Raw genomic sequence first — 24,648 nt, 5'->3', positions numbered from 1 at the left:
TCAGTTGCGTATTGATTTCTCCAAGTGTAATTTGATTTTTTTTTCAATTTGTCGTTGGGCTTTTTCCCATTGGGATTGTTAACAAGATAAGTCATTCGTCAAACCAATATTATTCATCAAACAGTAACTCGAAAATATGAGAAAAATGAGCACGCGTAGACTCGGATGAGTGGAATGAGCTTTTAATGACTCGTGGTCTGAATGCTCAATGCTCCTGCCAGATAGCCGGATTAAATTGATTTCATAGTCTCTGACTATTCCAATTTCATGCTACTTTTCAAAATAAACCTCATTGTTTACGTCAATTTATCGTGTATGTAGCTTTATGTTGTAGAATTACCTAGAAATATTATTGTGAAGATGACTGGACATTATAGTGAATCATTAGGAATCATTAGAATATCTAGAAAAATCCGGATAGCCTTCATTAAAAATCCATTCCGAGGAAATTAAATTTTTTATTAAATATCTTTTTAATGGGAAATGCTTTTCACATGTATTCAACATATATTATATAGATAAATATTTTGAATTCTGAATGGAGGGAAAAGAAAAGAAATTACATAATGAAGTAGTTCAACTGACGAATCGACACCACAAGTTTCTTCAACAGAAATTCTCGTTCCTACTCCAACCCAATTTTCAAACATACACTCCCTTTCTCTGCATCCCTCCCACTTTATTTACCATCTGGAGAAAGTAAATACCGCATTTCTTATCTAAATGACACGTTTGGTTTAATTTACCATCCAATGGCATATAGCAATGGTAACAAAGTGGACAATTAAATTTTTCAGCTTCAAGTGGTAAAGTATGACCGACAAAGGGTGAGTGACGCTGTTCTCATCAAAAATTATTTGCAAATACACGAAGGCAAGTCACGTGCCTGACTCACTTTCACTGACGAGTCATTACGATCACGCGTGTATCCATTTTTTTCCCAACACGGGGCTTTATATTGAATAGGAGTAGACTAGGTTTTTTTTTTTTTTCATTGAATTGATACAGAATATATAATAATCAGCCGCGCACGTTGAGGGCCATTAATTAAGGAAATGGAGATGGTATTCCGTCAGTTTGACGGATCGTCACCTTGCTGTACAGTCATCTCTAGTTTCGCTGAGTTTGTCTGGTCTTATAAACCTGTCAGGTCTAGATTCTTTTTCTTCATCTCACTTGTTATTTCAATTTTGTGATAACGTATCATATTTAACCACAACGTTGTACGTTATCAGTCGTTGAAGCCGTGTGTATTCTCATCGGTAATGTAACCATGTCCACAGCGTTATTCCCGAATTGTCAAATCATTTCGTCATACAATTATTTGCAGATGAGATAATTGAAAAATGTATGAGTTTCACTGAGAGACCTTCCACTGTGACAACCCATGAATTTTCATAATTACTCAATTACTCTAAATCATGTGGTTCATGGCTGTTTGTCATAGAGTCATCTGTAATTATGCAGTCCGAGACCGGAATTATTATCTTATTCATTGATTCTCCTGCATATGAAAAATATAATGATTCAAACAATGTGTCGATCTCTTATCCCATAATACGATAACACTCTCAACAAGGCAACAAGTCGTTTTACTAACGATTTTAGATAAAGAATTGATTGATCGTTTAAGAAAATGGAAGAAAATTTTTTTTTATAAATTTGTTGAATTCGAATCGAACTGAATGCAGAAAAATAAAGGATAGGATTGCAATAAACATTCAAAGATTTTGATCGATACTTCAATGTCTGCAAATTGTTAATGACCGGTATCAATACGATAATCAAAGATAATCCATTGACAAACGAAATATTTGATCCAAGATCTTTGCATTCCCATGTCCGATTGCGCGAAAAAAAAAATGTGTGGTCATTTCCGTCCAATGGAGGGAATTCCCATGATTATTTAGTAATTCTTCAATGTCATTTGGACTCTGTGACAATAACATGCGGTGGAAATAACCCGGGCTTTTGGAATATAGCCACACGCGCTGTTATTATTACACAGACTGTGATGAAGCAGTCGTCGTGGATCTGGTATGTTTCTAATTCACAGGCAACAAGGACACATTCATTTATCATTCTTTGCTATTTTCTCGACGTTATTTGAATATCCAAACAAATTACCAGATTGAAGTTGAAATTTTATCTCGAGTGGTGGAACACACGCAGTGTCAATTTTCACGTGAAAGGGTGAACGCTGAATTTATCTCGATATCAAGCTTATCCAGTAGACTATGGTCAGACGAAAAAAAAATCATGTCGTGGGATTCTGATTTAAAATAATGATAGTCACTCAATTTTTTTCCATTTGGTAATTGTGACCAATTGTTTGATCTTATAGATAAAATATTCATTGGTAAACACTTGAGGTAAATTCATTGTATTTTGCATTCCATTTTAATTTTGATGTAAATTACCCTTGAAGATTCAGTTTGAAGAGCTTTGGAGCTTTTAAGCTTCATAACGGTTACAGCAATATAGTCATCAAATCCCTGACGTATCTGCCCCTATTAATGACGCACTATCAACCTAATTACGTCGTTATAGATCAGCGTCACAACGGCCCATCCTCCTCACTTATTTTTAGTATTTACCCGTTCGACCTGACATACTGTGAAAATATATCGTCACGCTTAGCCACGGGTTGGCAACACTTTTGTCTTTCAACTTTGCACAACATACTAGTAATTCTAGACACAAATAAAAATAAATTATTATTCTCAATTTACGCTCTTCCGCGTTTTCCATAAAATCCAACCAACTCGATAATAGATTGTACATCTGCATCATATAGCAGTAGAAAAATTATAGTATGAGTGCTTCGAGGAATGAGTCCTTGGTGCAGCCTTGCTGCTATTCCATGGAGAGCTATCTCTCAATTCCATCATTATATTTTCCAAGTTAACCGAGACAATCTGTGAAAAACTTGTTGGAAAATAGCCATCGGGCTGTCTAGATCAAGTGTCTCTTCCAAGTTCGTAACCTTTACAACTCTGCAGTATTGCCTACCCGAAAATTCAGCTTTCAAGAGCCTCGACTCTCAAAATAACTTTCACGTGGGTAATAACGTTTATTTCATTATCAATATATTTTTGGTTGTGGCATTTGAAATTCCTTGTAATTTTCATGTGTCGGTGACTGTTTGCACAGTAGTTGGAGCACGTGTTTGCTCGTCTTGTCGTGCTTCTAGTATTTCCTCGTACATCCTCCACACGTGGGGCTGACCTTCGAAGTGATAACTGATTCTCTCATTATTCCATCGAAAATGAAATATTATTGCAGATCGTAAGATTGTGTACATGTCAATCACACCATGCAAAATATATCTAGAAAAACTTCAACAAGCAACTCTCGTTAAAGTCCCATGTTTAGATCATATAATTATTAAGGAATGTTGGTCAAATAGTCAAATGAGACATATTATCTTCATTTGATCGGATTAGGTATCATTCCTCTGCGGATAATTGTCGTCCTTGTACCACTTGGAATTCCTCAATTCTTTAAATCCCTTCACAACCAAGAGAGGAAATGTTAATTAATAAGTGGATTAATGCCAGGTGATGAATCGAGCGTGGCTCTTGATACTTTGTTTTCCAAATGAGGTTTAGTATTAATCGACCCAGAGTTGACCTCCGAAACGATCAACGATTATATACGTGAGTCAACCCGGGACTTTATCACATGTGCCCCTGCCTCAACCAATTCACGTTCAATTACTACAGACATATTAATGGAGATATAATGGAATCCGCCAGTGCGATAAAATACCGAGAAAAATGTACCAGCGCACGTACAACTTTTATCGCACTGGGCATTTCCGAAGAACACCAGGTAGTTGTTCAGGTAGCTGGAGTAGAATCTTACTTGTTTGGATGGAAATGTTAATGTTGTAAATGGAAGAATAAGGGAGAGTGGTAGGTGCAATCAGGTGAATGACATAAAAAATTTCCATAACTCAAAGATAAATCAAGTAATTTGTTATGGCCACCATCAAGGGGGCCCTTCCGTAAAATTCTAGAGTGCCTCAAGTGGTTTCTAATCGAACCCATTATGTGGTTCATTCGTTATCATTTTTGATAAGAAATTATAAAATATCACATTGGATTTTTTCAATTAGAATTCCTGAGATATTTGCGGTGCCTGATGGCCATGTGAAATAGCAGTTATTGGTTTTATTGGTGGATTGTCACAGTGATTGGTGGGTAGGTAGGATTAGGTATAGAAAAGTGAAATAAACGACGTCTGCCCACGGCAGGGTAGGGTCAGAGGAGCTCGACCCAAGTACAAGAGGGCTCCTCCTCCAGTCGTTTTCTCCATCAACTGGTGGGCGTTAAAATTTGCTTCTTGGCATTCGTCAATGGGTTTAATAAAACAAAAACGAGACAAGACCCGTTAGTTGCTTCTCTGGTCTGACATTAATATCATTGTCACTTGGGCTATGTGTTTATGAAATAGTTGGAATAAAAAATCAATGGCGTTCTTGAAAATGTGGAAGTGAAAGGCAGATAATTATCGAGATTATGCATAGCCGATGCAAGTATGGGCCATAAATCGGGTGAGTAACCGCATACGATCTTTCCCTTGGGCGCCTGGAAAAATTATGAAAAACCATTTTTATTATTGATAATCGATGGATTTTCTCATGTTGAGTGCGCGTCAATGCACTCATAATCTCTGATAGAATGTCCCATTTTTTATGCTATCGTGAATGACGTGAAGGTCTGGGTTCTTCCCACATGCTAGTATGTGGAATAATCTGACTATATGGTACAGGAGGCATGCTCATTGTGAAGCTTCATTAATATTATATATTCTTGACAAAAGAATGTGTAAAAAATCAGTACAACCGCGCGTTTGGTATTTATTAATTGCAACTAGTAACTGTTGAATGTTTAAATACTATTTGCGTTGATACGTTGACATTTGGCTGTAATTCACTTTGGACTGAACATGAACTGTTTTGATGTTTCTGGCAGAGAATAAAATGGTGGGAAAAACAGCATTGCCACATCTAATTGCTTGTTCTGCAGTTATCACCAATGTGACGTCAAAGCGCTTATCTCCTTATTGAATTTCTATACTACATCACCAAGTTTCTTGACAATTACTATTCTTCATGTTTGCAAGGAGGAAAAATAGTAAGGGAGGTAAACACTCAAGAGAGCTGACAATTTTCATGATTGCATCGAGTGTTCGGATCGTCGTATAACGAAGGACGCTACCCCTCTCTGATTATTATCTAATCTTTGATTCTCCTACCTTCCTCTATCTTATTCTTAATCTACATATAAAATGTAAGGCCATGTATGATAGATTGTTCAGTGTCGTGATGATCGTCGGCACGTCATTTCATTCCTTCATGTGTTTAAGTCTTCCGAAACAAGCAGAAAATCAATTTTTTCTTTTCTAAAAATTTGTGAAAAGAAAAATTTTGTAACATTTGATCTGAAGAAGTGGAATTTCCCGGGGAAATTTTTATACACTTCGTTGCTGCTGTGCAGATGGCCCATGTTAGCCTTATCATCATTTCAATAGTCTAAATATTCCCGTGACACTTTCAATATTTCAAAGTTATCAACGAATTATTTTTTAGTGTTTTTTTTTTATCAAATGAGTATCGATACCCATCGGGCGATCGACAAATTGCAGGAGAAGGTGGAAATACTAATATTTTTAATCGGAAATAAAGGGGAAAGGTGACCCTCAAAAAAGTTATCGGTGATCGCATTTTTCGGTGGAAATCGCATGATTATTGTCATTCACTTGTCAATCAGTTGGCATTGCATTCAAGCTCTCTCATTATTTATGATCGTGGGCTTAACGAGACAATAGCGTGACCCGTGTACAAACTGCTATGTTGGAATTATCGGTTCAGCATACAGATATTGGTACGTACTCTATCAAATTTTTCATAATTCCGTTACCGCAAATAAATACATGATCCATTGCATCACATAATTTTCATCGTCATATCATCACCATATAATTACCTACAATATCACTGTTTTGCAATCTTTTTGCCATGTTAGCGGGTGTGCAGGTGCCACCGATAAAGTCCCATTTGAAAAATCACACTCCAATTGAAGTGAAATAAAATGGCCAATTTCTGTCTATATTTTAATTAACACCCGATTCCGCCAATTGAATCTTATCATCACAATGTTTGCAGTGAACCCATCGCATGGGCCATTTCGTCTGATTTAATCTCAACAAGTTTCATTATCACTACAGAATCTCCGTTGTATAACTATTTCTCTAACGATTACACAGAGTTCAATGCATTTGAAATCACTTGAATCACTGTCCTTGTACTGAATTCCTCGAACTAGCATTTGGGATCAGTTTCACGCACAATGAGAAAAACCTTGTTACGATGCATTTTTATCGTACTGAGATTTTTATCGTTTGTCAGAGAAAAAATTGCAGGATCACAATTTCAGAAATTTTTTTATACCCACTTGATACTGGTTAATTATCATCAAACGATATACCTTATCCTCGAATCTCTCGCTCTTCTCTGGTAATTGCCCACTCTTACTCCCTTAAAGAGACATATCGTTTGCTGTCGATCTGTAATAATAATTCATCCAGAGATAATTACAGCGTAGTAAGACTGAGAACCAAATGTCATGTTTATGGAAAAAGTATTACGTAATGCCCTGAGGACTCATTTATGTACATGTATATTTTTTTCGTTTTCTCAAAAGTATTTCACAACAAGAAGAGACGAACAACGGGGTGAACTATTGAACATGCAGAATTTTTGAGCCTTGAATAATTGTCGAGTTTGGAGAATAGATAAGTTCACTTGTGCCTCGTTCTTTATCATTTTACTAAAATACAGTGCAATTGATAAGACGGAAAAGCAGGTGAAATCGCTGGAATGTGAAGACAATTTTTCTGTCAAAACAATATGTCAACTTGTTTTTTTTTTCTTATTCACGTGATCGTTGATAGTAGACAACTGCACTGAAAATAAATCATCGTATGAAGAAAAATGTTACAAAACACGTGGAGATTATTGTCACTCAATGAATATTACAGGCGTGTTTTCCAAACAAGGAAACTGGTTGCGGGAAACTATTAGGTTGTATCCTCCTAGTGTCGATTTGAAGTTGAATTGATCTTTAGGTTTGATATCAAATAGAAATCTATCCATTTTCATAATGTAGTGTAGAAAGCTCATGACCTTACTGAAGGAATGTCACTGGTCTTGATAGAATCGAGGTATGGGACTTTCCGAGACATGTACATTTTATGATTCGTCTATGTGAGTTTAATTGTAATTGTTTTTTGCTTTCAGCACTTTCCACGGCCGCCGAGGATGTGCGAGATGGCATTCGGGCGCCTGACAATGACACTGGTCAGTCATAAAACATCAATATTGCTTTTTAATCTTTATTACGAGTTAACGATGAGTTTGCCAAATCGTTGAAAATTCACTTATAGAAAAGGCTAATGGAATTAATTGACTGCAGTTTCGTCGAAATGAAGCTTTTCCTTATGCAACACCCATTCAATTACCAGTCCGTCAGATTGAATCGATAATTATATTGATGAATTTTATTTTCGATTTCACATAAATTTTTATTGTTTTCGCTGAATATTAATCTCCCTTCCTTGAAGTATTCATCTGTTGTCGATTTAATAGGATTCAGATATCATAGCATATCAATTTTTGATTAGCCATCGTATACGTGATTTTGTAAATGATTATTGATATTGGAAAAACAACGGATTAAATAATCATTTCTCATTCACTCTGCAAAGATAATCTATTTCAACTAGTACAGATATGTTGACCGAATGTAGTTAAATGGAGTTCGATGTTGTTAAATTTTTTCAGTAATCAGAGTAATCGAGTAAACGAGAGTTTTTGTCGATCTATCATTGAGTTGTAGAGTTGTAATACAATTTTAATAATATTACTGGATATTTTATAAATCTGGATTTGGATAAAATTCGAGGATGAAAAATGAAGTGGAATAAACCATTAGGTTTATCATTGGAGTGATTTGCTGGAAGGAGAGTTTGGCCTCCAGGCGGCTCCACCGATCGCCACCTGTTCCTCAACTGTTGACTCAACAGGTGGTCGCTTATCGATCCAGACTTCCTCTTATCACCCGATACGCCACTCATGAAACCATACCGATCGCGCTCTCCTGCATTACCGATCGACGATTCCGAACATATTCCCGCCATATCCATTTCATTTTCGAATATATCTTACTGACAACACATGAAGAAAAATCAAATAAAATTTATATTACCCCCCAATTTACTAATATCGTGAAAAGAGACAAATTCAGCCTGTAGAAATGATGGTCAACTACGTTAGCATAAAAATTGTGGGCTATTTAAAAATATCAATATGAAACGACAAAGGTTCAATTGCCCCTTAACCCCCAGGCTGGAGGCAATCAACACGAGTTTAGTGATATCCAGCTGCTTCCTTAAATTACTCATCACTAGAGCTCTTCACTGTCCAACCGTTCTCAACAATTTGTGTCAAATTTAAAATCCAACTACTGAAGATACAAGAACAATTCCTTGCATTTGTCTCCCACAAGGTCGATTTCGCAAACTCATTGGAGAAAAAAGTGCTACCTCAATTCTTTTACCTTGCGCATACAACGCTAAGCACGCGACAACACGCTTTCATATTGGACTATTACTCCTCGAGTCACCGTCAAGCAATTACAAGTAGTTTTGAAGAATTAACTCTCGTTTACTGTGCACGAAAGTCACCTCGAACCCATTTCGTCAGATACTTTTTCATGGCACCTACTCTCATTCAATCCTAACAAATCATTATAAACTTTGAAATTACTCGCTGTCCGAGACACGCACTGGATAATCTATTGGAGACCGGGGCTGCCGATGAAATAAAATAAGAATGACTAATGTCTGTCTGTGGGATATATTTTCATTTTTCTCTCTCTCTCTGTCTCTCGGAAAAGAGACGAACGAGACGACTGAAATTAGTGAGGGGGATGTGGAGCCCCAAAAAAAAACCGTGTGAAAGAGAGCTTGAAGAAAGCCGTAACGGTTGGCCTCGGAGCCGCTTTAGAGCGGCTTTGGAGCCGCTTTGGAGCCGCTTCGGAGCCACCTCGGAACTGCCTAGCAACAAGTTGAGACCGGCCTGGCCAACGTCCGCACTCACCAAACACAGACCGATACCCGTTGCCTCGTTTTATATACCTTGGAAACTATTCAATGCGGGTGTCCGTAACGAAACCTTCAGCTTCTCTCTGTTGCCGCCTAGGTTTTCCTCTTCTTCTTTCATAAATCATTCGGCTAACTCTGCTATTCGTGGAAACTTCGACTTGCCAAGTTTCTTTTCACCTTCAATATTATGTCAGACATGGTTTCAACAATAAAAAAAAAACTCGACTTGAAAATATTTTAAGTAACATAATAAATATCGTACTATATCATTGGCTTTCCTACCAGTGAAGCCGAAGAAATATCTAGGGATTCACAGCAATATTTATTTCCTCGGAAATTCAGCGTCCTTAATTCACTCTCTAATTCTTGGATAATCCCCAGGTATCAAACTTTGCATCCACACAACCATGTGTGCAACTCTCAATGACGTATTTACTCGATTCACTCTTCATTATCGGTGACATCACCGGATTTTCTCCTCACAAATGAGTGGATGCGAGCTAATTGAATTAACGTGATCGCTGCGTGCTTGAATCACTCCCAGTATCGTCACCTCTACATCAAAGTCGAATCCCCTGTTAAAACACATCGTGTTGTTTATTTTTCCATGCATTTTATGAAGCTCAGGAAATTCAATGGCTTTATCCGAGTGACACTGACGATTCCTAACGGTCAAGGAGGTATTTCGCCTTGTAGGACGCCTTATCTACTTGGTTTTATCAAAAATGCTTGGGAAAAATTTGATTTATCTCAGTGGCTGAATTTTCATAATAATTCCTTAATTATTGTCATGACTTCAATTGACACAAATGAAGTTGAATCGATGCCGCAATGAGTAATTAAATTTCAAGGAATAATTGCCAAGTGCTTTCAACATTTTATCTAATCACAATGATCGGAACAAGTTCAATGGAGAAGGTCTCTCGTGATCGACCATCATATGCCTTCAAGCCTTGACCGGATCTGGTGGCGCCGAATGACCGCAGCCTAAAAAATTCATTCTTCGCGTGTCCACAAAAAAACATTAATCCATTTGAACATTCCTCAATTCAATTTATCCTCTGACTATTGTCTGTAGTTTCCGCAATTTCGATTATTCATACTGACTCCGCGGTATGCCGCTGCTTGACTTTGATGCTTGCTTTTATTTCTTTTGCAATTTTCTCTATTAAAACTCACCTATAATCGAAACAAACCGTTGCAAGGTGACGCATCCCTCTTCCGCATCGTCATCAATAAATTACTTGCAATTTGCCAATTCGTCCGGACTAGTTGGTGCATTTAAACGACATCCATTCCACGTAGAGTGTAATGCGGACACGACTGAAGATACACAAACATATGAGAGGCAAAAAGGTGTAACGAGAAAAGCAATAAAAACTGTTTATGTACAGGAGGAAACAAGCAGAACATTTGTTTTTACAGGAAAACAGCATTATTCAACCGTTTATATTAGCGTTGGGGTAGTTTTTATCAATTAATAAATGGGTGGCTTGAAGTTGTGAAATTATCCCGGGAATATAATTTTCTATTCTAAAAGACAGTGCTGATTGTTTAGGGACAATGGAGTGGATGTAATCTCTTAAGTATCTCCACTAGGCAATTTATTATTTTTTAAGCGGCACAAAGAGAGAGACAGAGACAGAGTGTTATGATATCCACGTGTTTTACGATAATGCTCACTGACTGACGTAATTGTTGCAGTAGGATCATTTGTTGTAGAATAAATTTCTGCGTTTTGCCTGAATATTCTTCATCCATATTGAGAATTTTCCAAGTACATCGCCGCGATATCGGGTTTCTCAGAAGATATCAATGTTGACTGGAAAGATGAGAATAATTATTTTTCTTTCAAATGAAATATTTTTCTGGCAATTTGGTAATTTGTGAGGCGTGCTACTATAGGGAGAACTCGGTGTGTCGGTATCACGCTAACTGTTGACGTAAGAGCGTGATCCACACATTTGTTCAAAACGTCTCATTGGGTGTAATTGAACGGTGAGAATCGACCAGTTGTCGTGCTGAAAATATTCCTCTGAAATTTTCCGTTCATCATTTCATTGGAAAAATTTCATGTCGATAAGTTGTAATAATAAATGCGCTATACGGGGGGTCGTGTTATCTCGACTGATGCAATTCTCGCAATATTAAAAATTCAATAAAAAAAAGTATAAGTGATAATAAATAAGTAAATGTGGACGGATTTCTGAATTAAATGATTTTCAAAGCCAGATATTTTTTTTCTCGGTATAGGTGTTTCGCTGTCCAATCCAGGAAACTGCACATTTGCCATTTTTCCCAGACTCTCTGATCACTGGAGGCCAGGAATTCGATAAAAAAATGTATTTTCTTTGAAATTTCTTTGATCGACAGGAATATTTATTTCCTCTCCCCGTATATCTGTTAAGGAGGGTACAGCCGGTTAAGTGTACCGTTACTCGTGAAGAATATGAAGCTATCAATTAATAAACATTAATGTAGACTAAATTAACGAATTTATCATTTGTAACTTGATGCTGAGAGCGACCTCCTTCGGTATACCTATGGCCTCTGGTAATTATAAATATATCCGCATGTGCGTAGCCAGAAATAATAGAGGGGTTTTTCGCTCGATTTGCTCGCCTCTCGAGACCCTCGAGTCTGCATCCTCGAGTATAATCCATTCAGGCCAGTCCAAAATAGTCGACGTCTGGTTGCATTTAATTCTCCTATCTGGCCATATATCCATCATTTTTAATCAACACTATTATCCAAAAAATTCAAGTTGCTATGGAATATCACCAGTCCCATTAATTCTCGGAATATTCAAGAATATCTGCAATTATTAAAGCAATATTATTTCTATTCTTTTGATTCTTTTAATAAATATAATCAATGGATATTCATTCGATATTGATTTATTGGAGTGACTTATCAATTGCGTAGAGATGGTTATGAATCAGTTAAAAAAACAAGGGCGAATTATAAAGACTCGGGTGGAATAATTGTGATCGATATTCCTATTCTCCCTTGAACTTGTCACACTGAACAAATCTCGAGACAACATACCAACTCCATTACGAAATTGCCTAATAAAAACCTAACGTCTCCTCATAATCATCTCGATGTTCATTAAATATCATCAGTATCACAAATTTGTTATCATAACATTTATTTTTTTTGCTGTTTCAGATTCGTTGCAATTGTATTCGCATCTGGGTGAGTTCTCCTGTAATAAGCGTTTTTATTCATCTCATTGCTTTGCCCGTTCATTATTGGTTTGCAAAAAAAAATGAAGAATATTTTCAATTGGGGGGAACATTTCAATACAACAAGATGCTCTTAAGTGCTATGCCAAATATTATTCCAAGAGAGAATGGATATTGATAATTAACCATTCATCTTTATTTCACTCTCAACAAAGATGAGAGACATGATAACATGATTGACTCATGTTACTCGACCCACTTTTAATACCCCTATTGAGCTCAATGTGGGTCGTCTCAATTCGCTTATGCCATCGATTGTCAAGCAACCAAAGAGAATCATGCGAAAATACAATAAACTGAAAATAAAAATAATAGTCGCTAGGTTAGAGCAGTATTAGCTGTATTGCCCTCGAAAGCTGGGGTCATCGGTCTCCACCAGTCCGGAAATAAAATTTGATCAATAATTACGGAGAATTGAATGTTGACACGGGAAACAATGAAGCAATTTTGGAATCACCTTGACGACGCACGCGTTCACCCCTAAATCATGTCGTTTATCATTGAATCGACGTCTAAAATTATTCCAAAACTTCAGCCAAACATTTATCTAGATGGAAATCAAGCCAAAAGTGATCAATAGAACGTGCTTTGTCCTAAATCCGGTAGCCTTTGTTTTTTTATTGCTTTTTTATCCACATTTTTACGCACACGTGGCTTCTGCCAACAAAGATAAATTGGGGTTTAGCTTTCTCGGCCACTATTGAGTCCCTCACGAACTGCATCAGTTGTATCAAGTTACGATAAGTGTCACTGGCTTTCCATGAGACATACACGTGTGTAAAGAGTGCATTCGAGTCATCAGAAAATGGAAAAAAAAATCACGCGGCACGTGCACCCATTTAAAACATCTTTTCATAAATTACTAATCATTTGTTATTCATCAGGGCATGCTTTTTTTTACCGTATTTTTCGTCTGTGTTGGTTCGCTGCATCACCCCAAATTCATCATCCATAAAAAAAAGCATAGATCACTATTTCTGACCTGAATTAGCTGACAGCTTTGAATAATATCTATACTGCAAAAAAAAATGCTTGGTATCGAAAGTAAACTGCTACTCCACGTCACAGATTTGCTTACAACCCATTGGCCATAAAATTGCAATGACGTTGGAAAGAGGTTGGAGAAGGGTTGGTCACTCTCTGACGTCTAAGAAGATAGTATTACGTTATATGACGAGGCTAGGTGTCAATCCCATCAACAGAATCTCCATTATCGAAGGAAATTTTACAGCTAAGTGCTCTCTACTCCAATACGACGTAATTCTTAGAGAATAGCGGTGTAGTAAGGTGTTCCGTATCGTGAAGAGTTGACGTCACTAATTTGTCCTTTAATCATCTTAATTGCCTTTGCAGATCTTAGTTTATAATGGGTTGGTTGAAAACATCCATGTCATCTGCATCTACATATCTTTCTCTCTCTCAATTAGACACTGTCATCTTTGAGAAAAATAAAACATTCATATGAAGTTGAAGTACAATAACTCCAATTATTTGAAAACATACTTTTTCAAGGATGTATCCATTTTATTATTTTATTATTGATTATCGAGGGTGATTGAAGGTGCTTTCGAAATGCATGCAAGAGAATAATTGACATTAGAAGATAACTGCCGATGACGGATTCGTCGATTACTATACGTAATGTTCTGATTATTCTAGAACATTGTATCGTTAGCGAGCTTTTAATATAAATTTAACGTCACTACCCTTGTCGATCGTTCTTCAAGGCTGTACCAAGTTAATTTTTTATTGTCAGTGTATGGAATCGTGGAAGCCACAGCCAATTTCAACTCGATTCAAGAATCTTCGGATAATGGTTACGATCATTTCAATTAATTGAGCCGAAAAATTTTAACGACTCTGAACTCGAGAAATTCCGCAGCCGCCAAAGATGTGATCAAAACGAGACATGGATACGGCGGGTAACTTTAATACTGATGTTAATGTTTGGGTTTCCTCATTATTATACATTGTGGCCACGTGTATATAACGAGATAGAGAACATTGAACCGGTTAGCCTCGTCGCCGTTGGAATTTCAATGGAAAAATTCCCAAGAATTGATATAAAAAAAAAGTCTTGATTACTTGATTATAACAATTTCATCCGAATATTACTGTTTCTCAATAATATTTCAATAGCGCATGTTGCACATCTGGATGTTATTTCTGTGGAAGAGACGAGCAGCAGTTTGGCTCACCCAACGTCACATACCATTTTACTATTCTTATTACAATAACACTCGTTTTAATTGGATTTGGGTGATGACGAGTTGTCGTAATACCATTTCACATCAGGGTTATAGTAATCGAGGATAATTAAAAATACTGTTCATTTTTGGAGAGTGGGCGGATGGATTGGATTTTTAATTTTAAAAAATACACATATTTATACGAATAGCTTAGGCATGCGCCAGAAAAAATTGAAAAAAATATGTAGATTTTTTTTTAAAGCAATTGACATTTTCTAATGTCACGAGTATAATCGTGATATTGGAAAATTCTCATCTCCCAGCTAGATTGTATCATCCCATTAAATTCAGCATCCTCGAAAATATAGAATAATTTAACAATGCAGAGAGATTTTTATTTTTAGTAAAGCGAAGCTGTTTGTATCCTCTTATATCCCATAAACCGTTAGTATGAAAACATTAATAGCAGCATTGATAATATAATGGGGTTGGGAGCCTATTCGACTTAGACTTTAGATTAAAAGGTTGCTATTTCTGAACGAATAATCCTGCATCGCGGTCACTACACTTACCTGTATGAGAATATCTATAAATAGCTCAGTCGTATCATCCCCAACGTAAAAAAGATAAAAGTTAAAGAATGAAAAATGTAAAGAACAAAAACTGACCAAGGATAGAATATCCACAGCATTTATGCGAAGGACTCCAGCTTCTTTCTCATGATATTGTGGTTCAGAGAGAGCAGGTTCTTCAGGTTGGTAGCTGGGCTGGAGGTGAACTCAGTGGAGAAAATTGATGGAAATAAAAACAATAATGATCGTGTCGATGCACTGGGTTAGCAATCTTGTTTACTTGGGGCCTTTCAATGACGCATAATTGGCGCATCCGTGTCCCAGTGGCCAATGAACCGCGGCTCTTTGAAATCCCGGTTATAAATAAACAATCTTGCGTCAGATATTCTCATCAGGCATATCTGTAGATTTTCAATAATCGATTTGCAAATTACGGAGAACGTGAAGTTCGTGTGACGCTTGTTGCCTTATTCTTGGAACAATTGGGGGAAGAAAGCAGATGGTTTTGAGGAGTAACTAGTAATGTGGTTCTTCAGTAACTCCATTAACTCAATTTTTGCTGTTTGAGTTAAGGATTGAGGGTTTTTTCTCGGAATGCAACCACGTGCGAGACGGGTGACTTGAACTGTGGAATTCTCCATGACTCATTGCAGAGAACAGTACAATAGTACCCGACAGACAAATCGATTGGTTTTGTTGTTAACACGGAAGTTGGTGGAAGAGGGGCTTCCATAATGCAATGGGAAATTTCGTAATGCCTCTGGAGACGTAGGCAGTGACTTAACCCACGTGATAATAGCATGGGTTTCACACTGAGCGGTATGTACTTCATTTGTCATTCCTCTCTGTGGAATTTTTCGTAGACAAGTTTCAGTTTGTACCTGAAAAAAATTTCTTTCATGGCAGGACGTGACAAAGCCCCTTTTCGGGGAAATACCCGCTGCAGTATCCTGCCCCAACCTTTCCCATGAGGTTTACCTGACATATGGTCAAACGGGAAGAGCTCTGCCTTGCTCTGCCTTGCTCTGTCTTGCTCTGCCTTGCTCTGCCTTTATTCATCCTAAGAATAATAATATCTTGAGATGGTCTGGGTCCCCCTTTGGCCTCAAATGCGTTAAAAGGCAGGCATCGGATCATCTTGCAGCCAGTGCCGCACAATCTCTTCCTTAGATCCCCACATCTTAAACCATTTCATTTTTCCTCATTCAAAACCTATTTTATCTGTTAATATTAATGGGCATCTACCCCGAAAATGGACTGACGTGCGTACGTCCTCATAACACAAATGCAAAAGTCCAACTTTCACTTTCGCCCCGGTTTAATATGTCCACCCCCGCAATCTTGCCTGCACTGACTTTTATTGGCAAGATATCTCATGCTATGTTTCAAAACTGGTAATTCATTTCATGGATTTCTTTGACATGTGTACACTCGAGTTATCGCGTGGTTAATTCAGTTAGGCCGAATATCCACCACTTCCACAAATTTTCTCAAGTTTAATATGCTAATGATTATGCTAGCAATTTTGGCTAGGGAATAAGGAGTTGACGTAATTTTGTTATCAGTGAACTGTCTATGATTTGATGACGTCTGGCTAGAAGGAGGCCATGGGACGGAGTTTATAATAGTGGTGAATTAGAATTAGCGTGCGTGAAATTTTCAGATAGCCTTCCACTACAACCGGAAATAGACTGCTTTTATTTTCCTTCTGTTACACAAACCCATGTCTATGGTAAATTGCAAGAGATTAATTTTAATATCAAGGAAGTATAACAAAAGGAATTGATGGATAATATTTTCAGTGTATACACAGCTAGGGGCTAAAATGTTATGGTTTGGAGTCACGAGCAAGTCCAGTGTGTCGGCCACAGGCGCTCGCAACTGAAATAGATTAAAGCTTCATCATTTTCCTTCCTCCAACTATATATACTATATATACCTGTATAACTCAGCCGTAGTATCGGCTATTTCTTCAACCAGTCTGAAAATACCGTAGTTCGTGATTTTATATTCTTTTATTACCGTCATTCTTCCCCGAAAACTCAGACTGAAGGAAAACGAAAATAATGGAGTCAAAATTAGAGGGGATTTTTTTTTTCGTTTTATTATTCTCGGGGGCTTTTGTCGGGTGCTTCGACCCTGAATGCTCGTCCTCGAGACATCAGTACTATCCGTGTAGAAAGTATAAGTTTTCGAGTTGTGGCTTTAACTCATGATTTTCACGTTGCAAGATGATTTTTTTTATTTGAGACAAAAATATACTATATTAACGATTTAACATTGGCAGTGAGGAGAGGGATGGGAAATTTTTATGGGAGTGTACACCGGTGCAATTGACCAGCCCTGGGGCACTTTTATTTGGGAACGTACGATGGCCTACTCAACGTGTAATTTCACGCGGGCCACCCTTTTCCGTTTTGCCTAGGTCCGGGTTTACTTTCAAAAGAAGCGAAAAGGAGATGACCATAGGAAGGACAGGGTGAGTGAGGTGCTCTTTAAAAAAGAGAATTGAGTGTTGCTTGCGCCTGGCTGGATCGATTACGTCGTCTAGGTCCGGGACAAAACTAAAGCCTACTGTTTTCATATAGAAAATATCTGCTTAAAAGACTGGTTAAAACGACGAGTGTCTCTGTCGAGGGTTCAGGTTCACTTGACCCTACTTTATGCGCCCAAGCTGCCTATCCTCTTAGCGTGCGAACATTTTATTCCCATTTCAAAATCAGTTATTGTTTTATCCTTCAATGTGAAAAACGTGTCATCTTTATCCATTGATCATACATTTTTTTTCCCACAATTTTTTCTACAACGGCCTGAGTCATTATTCAGATAAAGTTCATTAGCACCCGATAAGAGCTTCATCTTGCACTTGGACATTGTTCGCTTGGTAATCTACTACATTGTAAAAATATTAGATCAGTAAAAAAAAAACAAATAAATTCATCCTTAAAAGTAATGAAAATTTTATGACTCATTGTATTGAACTGAGAAATGATATTTTTTTTTTATTTCTTCTCGGACTATATTGGACGTTTCAACATAAAATTAGGAGAACCAGGTAGTAGCAAGTCATTTTATTTTTTTCCATTTTTCGAATCTAATGAGATCCGTATGTGTGTCATTACCTGGTCGTTTGTCGCGACGAAAAATAATAAGTCTTATGGACTTAACGAGATATTATTATTTCCACACCTCAATTGAACATTTTTTGCGACGGAAATATTCTTTACCAGATGAAACTGAAGTGACAAATGTCAGTACGAAGAATCATAAAATCAATAGGTATGTATTTTAGGCGGTGCAAAAAGATGAATTTATGAGAGGCTTGATGGTATCGAGAGGGCAATGCACCTCGGGTGCATGGCGCCAGTTCTTAAACTACGTTCTAGTTGTAAGTTATTTCAATTCTCTTTCGGCACTCAAATCGATTTTTCAACAAGAGAAACAGGCTTAGAAAACTTTATTCATTGAAAAAATATCTCTTCAATCTCAGAAATTGCAGTATCTTTATTCATCAGTGAAATCTTAAGAGTGAAATTTTATTCTTTGCTAATTACAAGAATCGCTCACTATCAAATGGAATTTAATCAATATTTGAAGATTACCTATCACTCAAGACTTAATCATCATGATAATATATCCTTTTTGCGCACTCGTTAAATCAAAAGTATGCCAAATCTTATATTACTTGTGAATCGGATGATTGCATCACCGATTACACTCTATCATTATCATCTTCAACTTGGGATTTCCCCGGAACTACTTTATGTAACAAAATATCCACATCGCCCATAATATTTGTTCTCATTAATTATCCATCATATTCCCCGAGAGTCCCGAGCTTGATCTTGATAACAAACCGATTACTGCGGCTCTTAAAATCAAATGGTAACTTATCCCAAGACTCCATGAACATCTTCAGTGATGATATCATCATTTATCAGTAGCACATAATCCTCTGGCTTCTATCCAAAATCGCAACAGTCACCACCATCTTATGTGAAGGAAGAATTATCAAAATGGAACAAAAAAAAAATAAAAACGAGTGTTTCTCATTAAAAGATATTGTACGTGTTTCACTATTCACGTGACAAGTTATTCAGGAAATAAAAGAAAACTGACGAGATGGAAAAAGAAAAATTGAAAGATGAAATATGACAAATTATTGTGAAAATAAAACCACAAATGGAGTGGATTCAAATTTCATTGAGAGGCAATAACCCTTGGGCCTTTGAACTGAGGATCACCCCCCACTGATAATGCTAAAAATGGCAATAGACTGAATATGATGAAAAAAATATTGAGAAAAAAGAGGGGTAGACCTTTGGCTCTCGCCTCGTCACTTTCATGGTACCTATCTTCTCAAGAAAATTACATTCACTCGAGTCTCACATGTAGGACACGGACGACTGAATCACCACGATATACGTACTCTTCAAGAGCGTTAAATATCGTGAACTAAGAGAAAAACTTGGAGTAACAGCAAAAAATTCTCCTTTTTTCAGATGGAGATAAATCCAATGACTGTATGTTGTGTTGGATATTTCTCCTTGGTTTTCAAACCTAATCAACGTCATTTTGTTATTTTCTTTCACTCCCTTTCGCAATATCACAGCCTCCGGTTTGCGGATTGTACGATTATGCGACTATTGGAAGGTCAGAGACGGTGCATATCACGTAACCTTGCCTTCGGCTAGAGATTGTTTATTGCTTGTCAAAGACAAAGGAAGTATCTATCATACAATGAACAATCTTCAACTATCAAGCATTAGGGCCCAATTATCATCATGATCGTTCAATTATCTTTTCCCACTGCAGAATCTCGTGATTATAATGAATTGTCGATGCGTTGAAGGGATCATTATGATGCATATGTTGTAACACTAACCCGAAATCCCAGCGACAATATAAAAAATCATCAATCATCACTGCAAACATCACATTAACGCTTATGAATTCGGCACCGATTTTATGTGTTGAATTTTTATTTCAGATCCACCAGTGGATAGTGTCTACATGATATGTGGGGTTCTAATTGCCATGATTCTGGTCGGTGTAATTATTGTTCTTCTTGCCGTTACAATCAGGTAATTGTTGACTCAAATGAATTCTGTAATTGCATGTTTAATGAATTTATTCAATTGACATTGAACATTGGATGAGATAATTGGCCGGTATATGCCCTATCATTTTTTCCATACTGAACACAACGGATTAACACTTGGTTAACACTAAAAGGCCTAAGTGAGATGGGGAAAGTGAGTAAATATTATTTTTATTTGCTACATACTGGAGCAGTAAAGTTGACAAATTCACTTGTATGAATTCAGGTGTCGAGTGTTTGATTGAATTTATTTGAAGATTTCCTCTCGTTTGTTCATTCATAAAGCCAATAGCTTTTGCACTCGCAACAATACCAAAACATTCTTTCCAAATGAGTGCTCTGTTACCGTTGATTTATCACTTTTTTTTCAGAGTTTCGTTTGATTGGAGAGTCTCACCTTTTAATCTCCGTTTTCATAATTAAATGGAGTTAGATGTTTATTTCCTCAATATACTCACGTCACATTGCACAGACGTCACGCAAAGATTAACGACGAAATTTACATCGATACTTCACATTTTTTTTATCGCATCAGTCATCAAATCATCATAAATTAAAGTTGAGTAATCTTCAATTAACAAACAAAAATTTCAAAATTCAGACACCTTTAATTCAAACTACTGAATAATACCGTAGCAAGTTCCGGTTCGTATAGAAATAAAAAAAAAATCTCAGAAAAAAAGTAGTAAGTATAAAGACCACAGATAAAGATGAAAACATGTTTTCAACTGCAGAAAATAACGGCGGTAGTTGTTTCCACTGAATTCATATTACGTGGAAATTTTTCGATGATGCGAAATCAAATCCGTAACCCGAAGAAGAAAGACAATAAATAAAGTGAATCAGCCTCTTTACTCACTCTTGAATGGAATATCTGTGCAAGACAGATGACAGAATGTTTAGACGAAAAAACGCGAAACGTAAAAAACTATCGAATTAAAATAATGGAAGATTTGGAAAAATGAAAAATATTTGGAAATAAGTGTGTGAATTTGTGGCTGCATTATTTTTTTATTCTTCGTTATTATTTCTACTGCCCCTCGCTCGAATAACATTCTAACAGAATAGTCTTTGTCACGCACAATTACTCCGGTTTAATTTCCATCATCTTTATTTTTCTCAATTATGAAGTTCGAATGGTTATTACAGGAGCAATTGATGACTAACCATTAATCTGTCAATCCAATTAAATGCGGAAGCGTCCACTTCAGTATTGTGGTAATTCCAACAACTTGTAGGTGATAAAATGATTTATCTTCTCCAGAAATACGAATTTCAGGAGAAATTCGTCAATCACAATCTCTCATTGATAATTTTACTGTCAATTCGTTCGATTGTCATGATTTATAAATAACTTATTATCGCTAAACTTGGAATTTCCATTTCTCACATGCATACTACCTTTGCATTTATTCACCTATTGACTAAATACAGAGGAAGTTCAACCTCAAGAATTTTACTACGTAATCCAGATGCACATCTTTTATCAATACGGGAAGTCCAGGTATAGAGATATTTCGAAGAATCCTCAAACGCTCTCTATTACGTCATAAACTACATGTTTGCTTTGAAAAAAAAAACGTTAACAGGAAGAATATTTCGAACGTAAAAGTCCCCAAAGTATTTTTTCCCCACAACTTCGGGTTGTTGGTTTACTTAGCGATAAGAAACTGCTTCTAACCACTGAAAAAGTATTCTCTTCTGAAAATCTATTTTTGTGTCCAAACAAAGGTCTTCCTTTTCAAAAAAAAAAACAATCTCCCGGGAACAACTGTTCATTAATGAATTATGATATATGAAATGATGTCGCAATGATGAAATAACATTCCCCACTAAATACTGTGGATTGTCAGATCTGGATTGTGGATGAAATTAACAATAGTTAGCAAGTCTATAATTATCGAGAATTAAAGGCTCTTATAAAATCCTCTTATTCGCACAATGGCATCCTAATAATACTCGTCGCGTCGTCATCACTAATGGATTGCTGTCGCCTTTTATTACTAATATTATTCCAATGTTGTCAGGGTATCCAAGGATTGAACAAGACACCCCCTAACAGGAAATTACACCCTCATCCCTTCCAAACAAAGCTAAAAATAGACTTTTATGACACATTTATATCTCCATTATACCCTCATCGCTTTAATATTGCCTACTAAAAACCTCTGGGACATGGAAAACCACTTGTGAAAGATAGGGATGATGAAATTTTTCTAATGAGAATTATCCTGTGGTTATTATCGGTCGTTGCACTCACTTTGCTCGAGGGAAGAGCAATTTGCCGTCATGAGAATTATTAGTTCATTAGTGAAATTACATTAGCCATTCTTGGCGCCTTCATGTACATCGGGGATCCGCCCAATGAGTGAGACCGAGAAAATTGTATGAAATTGTTAGGTACAAGTCTAGCAAAGGACGTAGTGCACATGGAAAAAAAAGAGTAAAGGGTTATTGAATTCTGTCTTAACCACTAAATAAAAGCCAGGAATACCTCTGATTTGCGCGATTCTCGCTTTAATCTGAGCTGTTGGGTCATCGAGGGCGTTTCGTCTGGATTAATTCTGGGGTTTTCTCCAACGGTCATCATTGCATTAAGTTGCGACATTCGAGTGCAAATCCGTATCCCATAATTTTTCATTTTTCACTGGTCGATGATTGTTTTGATACATTGACCAAAGCATATTGTCGTTTACGTGCTCCGGCATTCGAACCGAGTTGGTAGTTCCCCGAAGACAAACAGGACTAATCTAATCGCGGGCTAGTTTATGGTTTGTCTGTATATTTTCAATATTTTTTCTTGGCGCTTGTGGTTTATTGAGTGTCTGTAAAAATGGCGAGGTTTGCCGGGTTCTCGGAATAGCGAAAATTGAATACATGGAAAGAGTTTATCCTCAATAATGTAATTGTGGATTAGGAGGCTTCTTAATTGTTGGTGAATTTTCCTGATGGATAATATTTGAGGGCGGTTGATGACGATCGGCAAGAGGAATACGAATGGAGAGGGGAAAGGTAGGGGGAAGGGGTAGGAGAGGAGGAGAATATAGTAGGATGGCGAGAGTGGGGGAAGGGATTGTCGACCAATGGGTGGATGGGTAGGGGTAGTGGTATGACGTCAGGGTTTGCGGATTACGGTATAAAGAGCGGATTGGCGGTTGAACTGAGTTGAGAAAGCACTGACGTTGGCTCGAGACATGAGTAGCGAGGCGACGGTGGTAGACGTCGACGTTTGCCGTGGTGAATCAACTGCAGCTCGCACACTGTGTGAGGGAGGAAAATTTACCTACAGGTTCACTTCGACGTAGCCCTCACCTATCAACCTTTACAACTTAGTTCAATTAACAAACATTAAGAAACCGATAAACAAGTTAGGACGAAGACCAAGGATTAATAAAACTAGTCAACTCTCTGGTGGTGTTTGTGCTCCTTGAGTGAGAGAAAACTGTGAAACGCCCTCGTTTTAACCAACAAATCAACGAGACTTTGGGTATTTTTTTTATTAAAATACGTGACTGAGTGCAACTGACCAAGTGTTTTTCACGTTGAATAAAGTACAAAGAAAACATTGAAAATATAAAAAGTGATATTTACAAGTCAGAGAGTGAGACTTGTTAAGGAGGAAATAGTTTGCCTTGTTCCTTTGTTTTATTTTTTTTTTTCACAACGTCAGAGTTCTCGACTAGCTCGAGGATTCGCCATAACCGGCCAAAAAATTCCTTCCAACGTAGCTAAAAAGTTAAGCCGCCTCTACCTTAAAATGGTTGGGAGCAACGGTACGATGATTGCAATCCGTCTTGTCCGCAGTAAATTGCGGAAGAGGGAGGATCATGGAAACGATGAGGTACATACGGAGCAGCCATCAGTAGTGCAAACGGCAACACCAGTATCTACTATCGTACCCACAACACCAACACCCCAAACTCTTATAACAACAACTGGAGATATACGTAACAACGGCATTGTTAATAACGGTGCAATTATAACAGCTAGTGAGCTTAGTAATGGTATTATTGATGGCAACACAACCTTTGTTACCGAGACAACTGCTGAACAATTTATTTGGCAATTTCCACCGCCATATCCACCGCTAACGCCACCGCCACAGTATACCCTGTACAATGACCAGGTAAATAAACTCATTTTAGTTCTCTAATTGCCTTCTAAACACTATACAAATCAAAACAAATCGTTCCCAAGTATCATCACACTAGCAAACACTTTTCTCGGGAGCAATAATTTTTACCTCGTGTAATATATCCATTCGATTATAGTAAAAACATGTTTATAAAGTTGGAACAACGCTCGTGCGCATCACGTGGGTATTTTCACGCTCGTAACAACGCTACAAATACGCTCCTTACTGCCAA

General features: G+C 37.2%; 1 protein-coding gene across 6 annotated transcripts in view; it reads left to right on the top strand.

Moving 5' to 3' along the window:
• Positions 1-24,648, top strand: part of LOC105266513 (uncharacterized) — a 42,062-nt gene that overhangs the window by 14,010 nt on the left and 3,404 nt on the right. For 2 of the 6 annotated variants that reach the window (XM_011304724.1, XM_011304725.1), the window contains exons 2-5: positions 7,307-7,366; positions 12,343-12,369; positions 20,171-20,264; positions 24,086-24,407. In XM_011304724.1, coding sequence (XP_011303026.1) covers positions 7,307-7,366; positions 12,343-12,369; positions 20,171-20,264; positions 24,086-24,407 — 503 coding nt within the window. Of the gene's footprint in view, positions 1-4,472; positions 4,559-5,322; positions 5,892-7,306; positions 7,367-12,342; positions 12,370-20,170; positions 20,265-24,085; positions 24,408-24,648 lie in introns of those variants that run through there. The other 4 variants (XM_011304726.1, XM_011304728.1, XM_011304730.1 and 1 more) reach the window with 3 other exon arrangements.

The sequence above is a fragment of the Fopius arisanus genome, unplaced genomic scaffold (assembly GCF_000806365.1).
Source record: "Fopius arisanus strain USDA-PBARC FA_bdor unplaced genomic scaffold, ASM80636v1 scaffold00039, whole genome shotgun sequence".
Classification (NCBI taxonomy): domain Eukaryota; kingdom Metazoa; phylum Arthropoda; class Insecta; order Hymenoptera; family Braconidae; genus Fopius; species Fopius arisanus.
The sequence above is the reverse complement of the archived record's forward strand: the minus strand, read 5'-3'. Positions and strand labels throughout refer to the sequence as shown.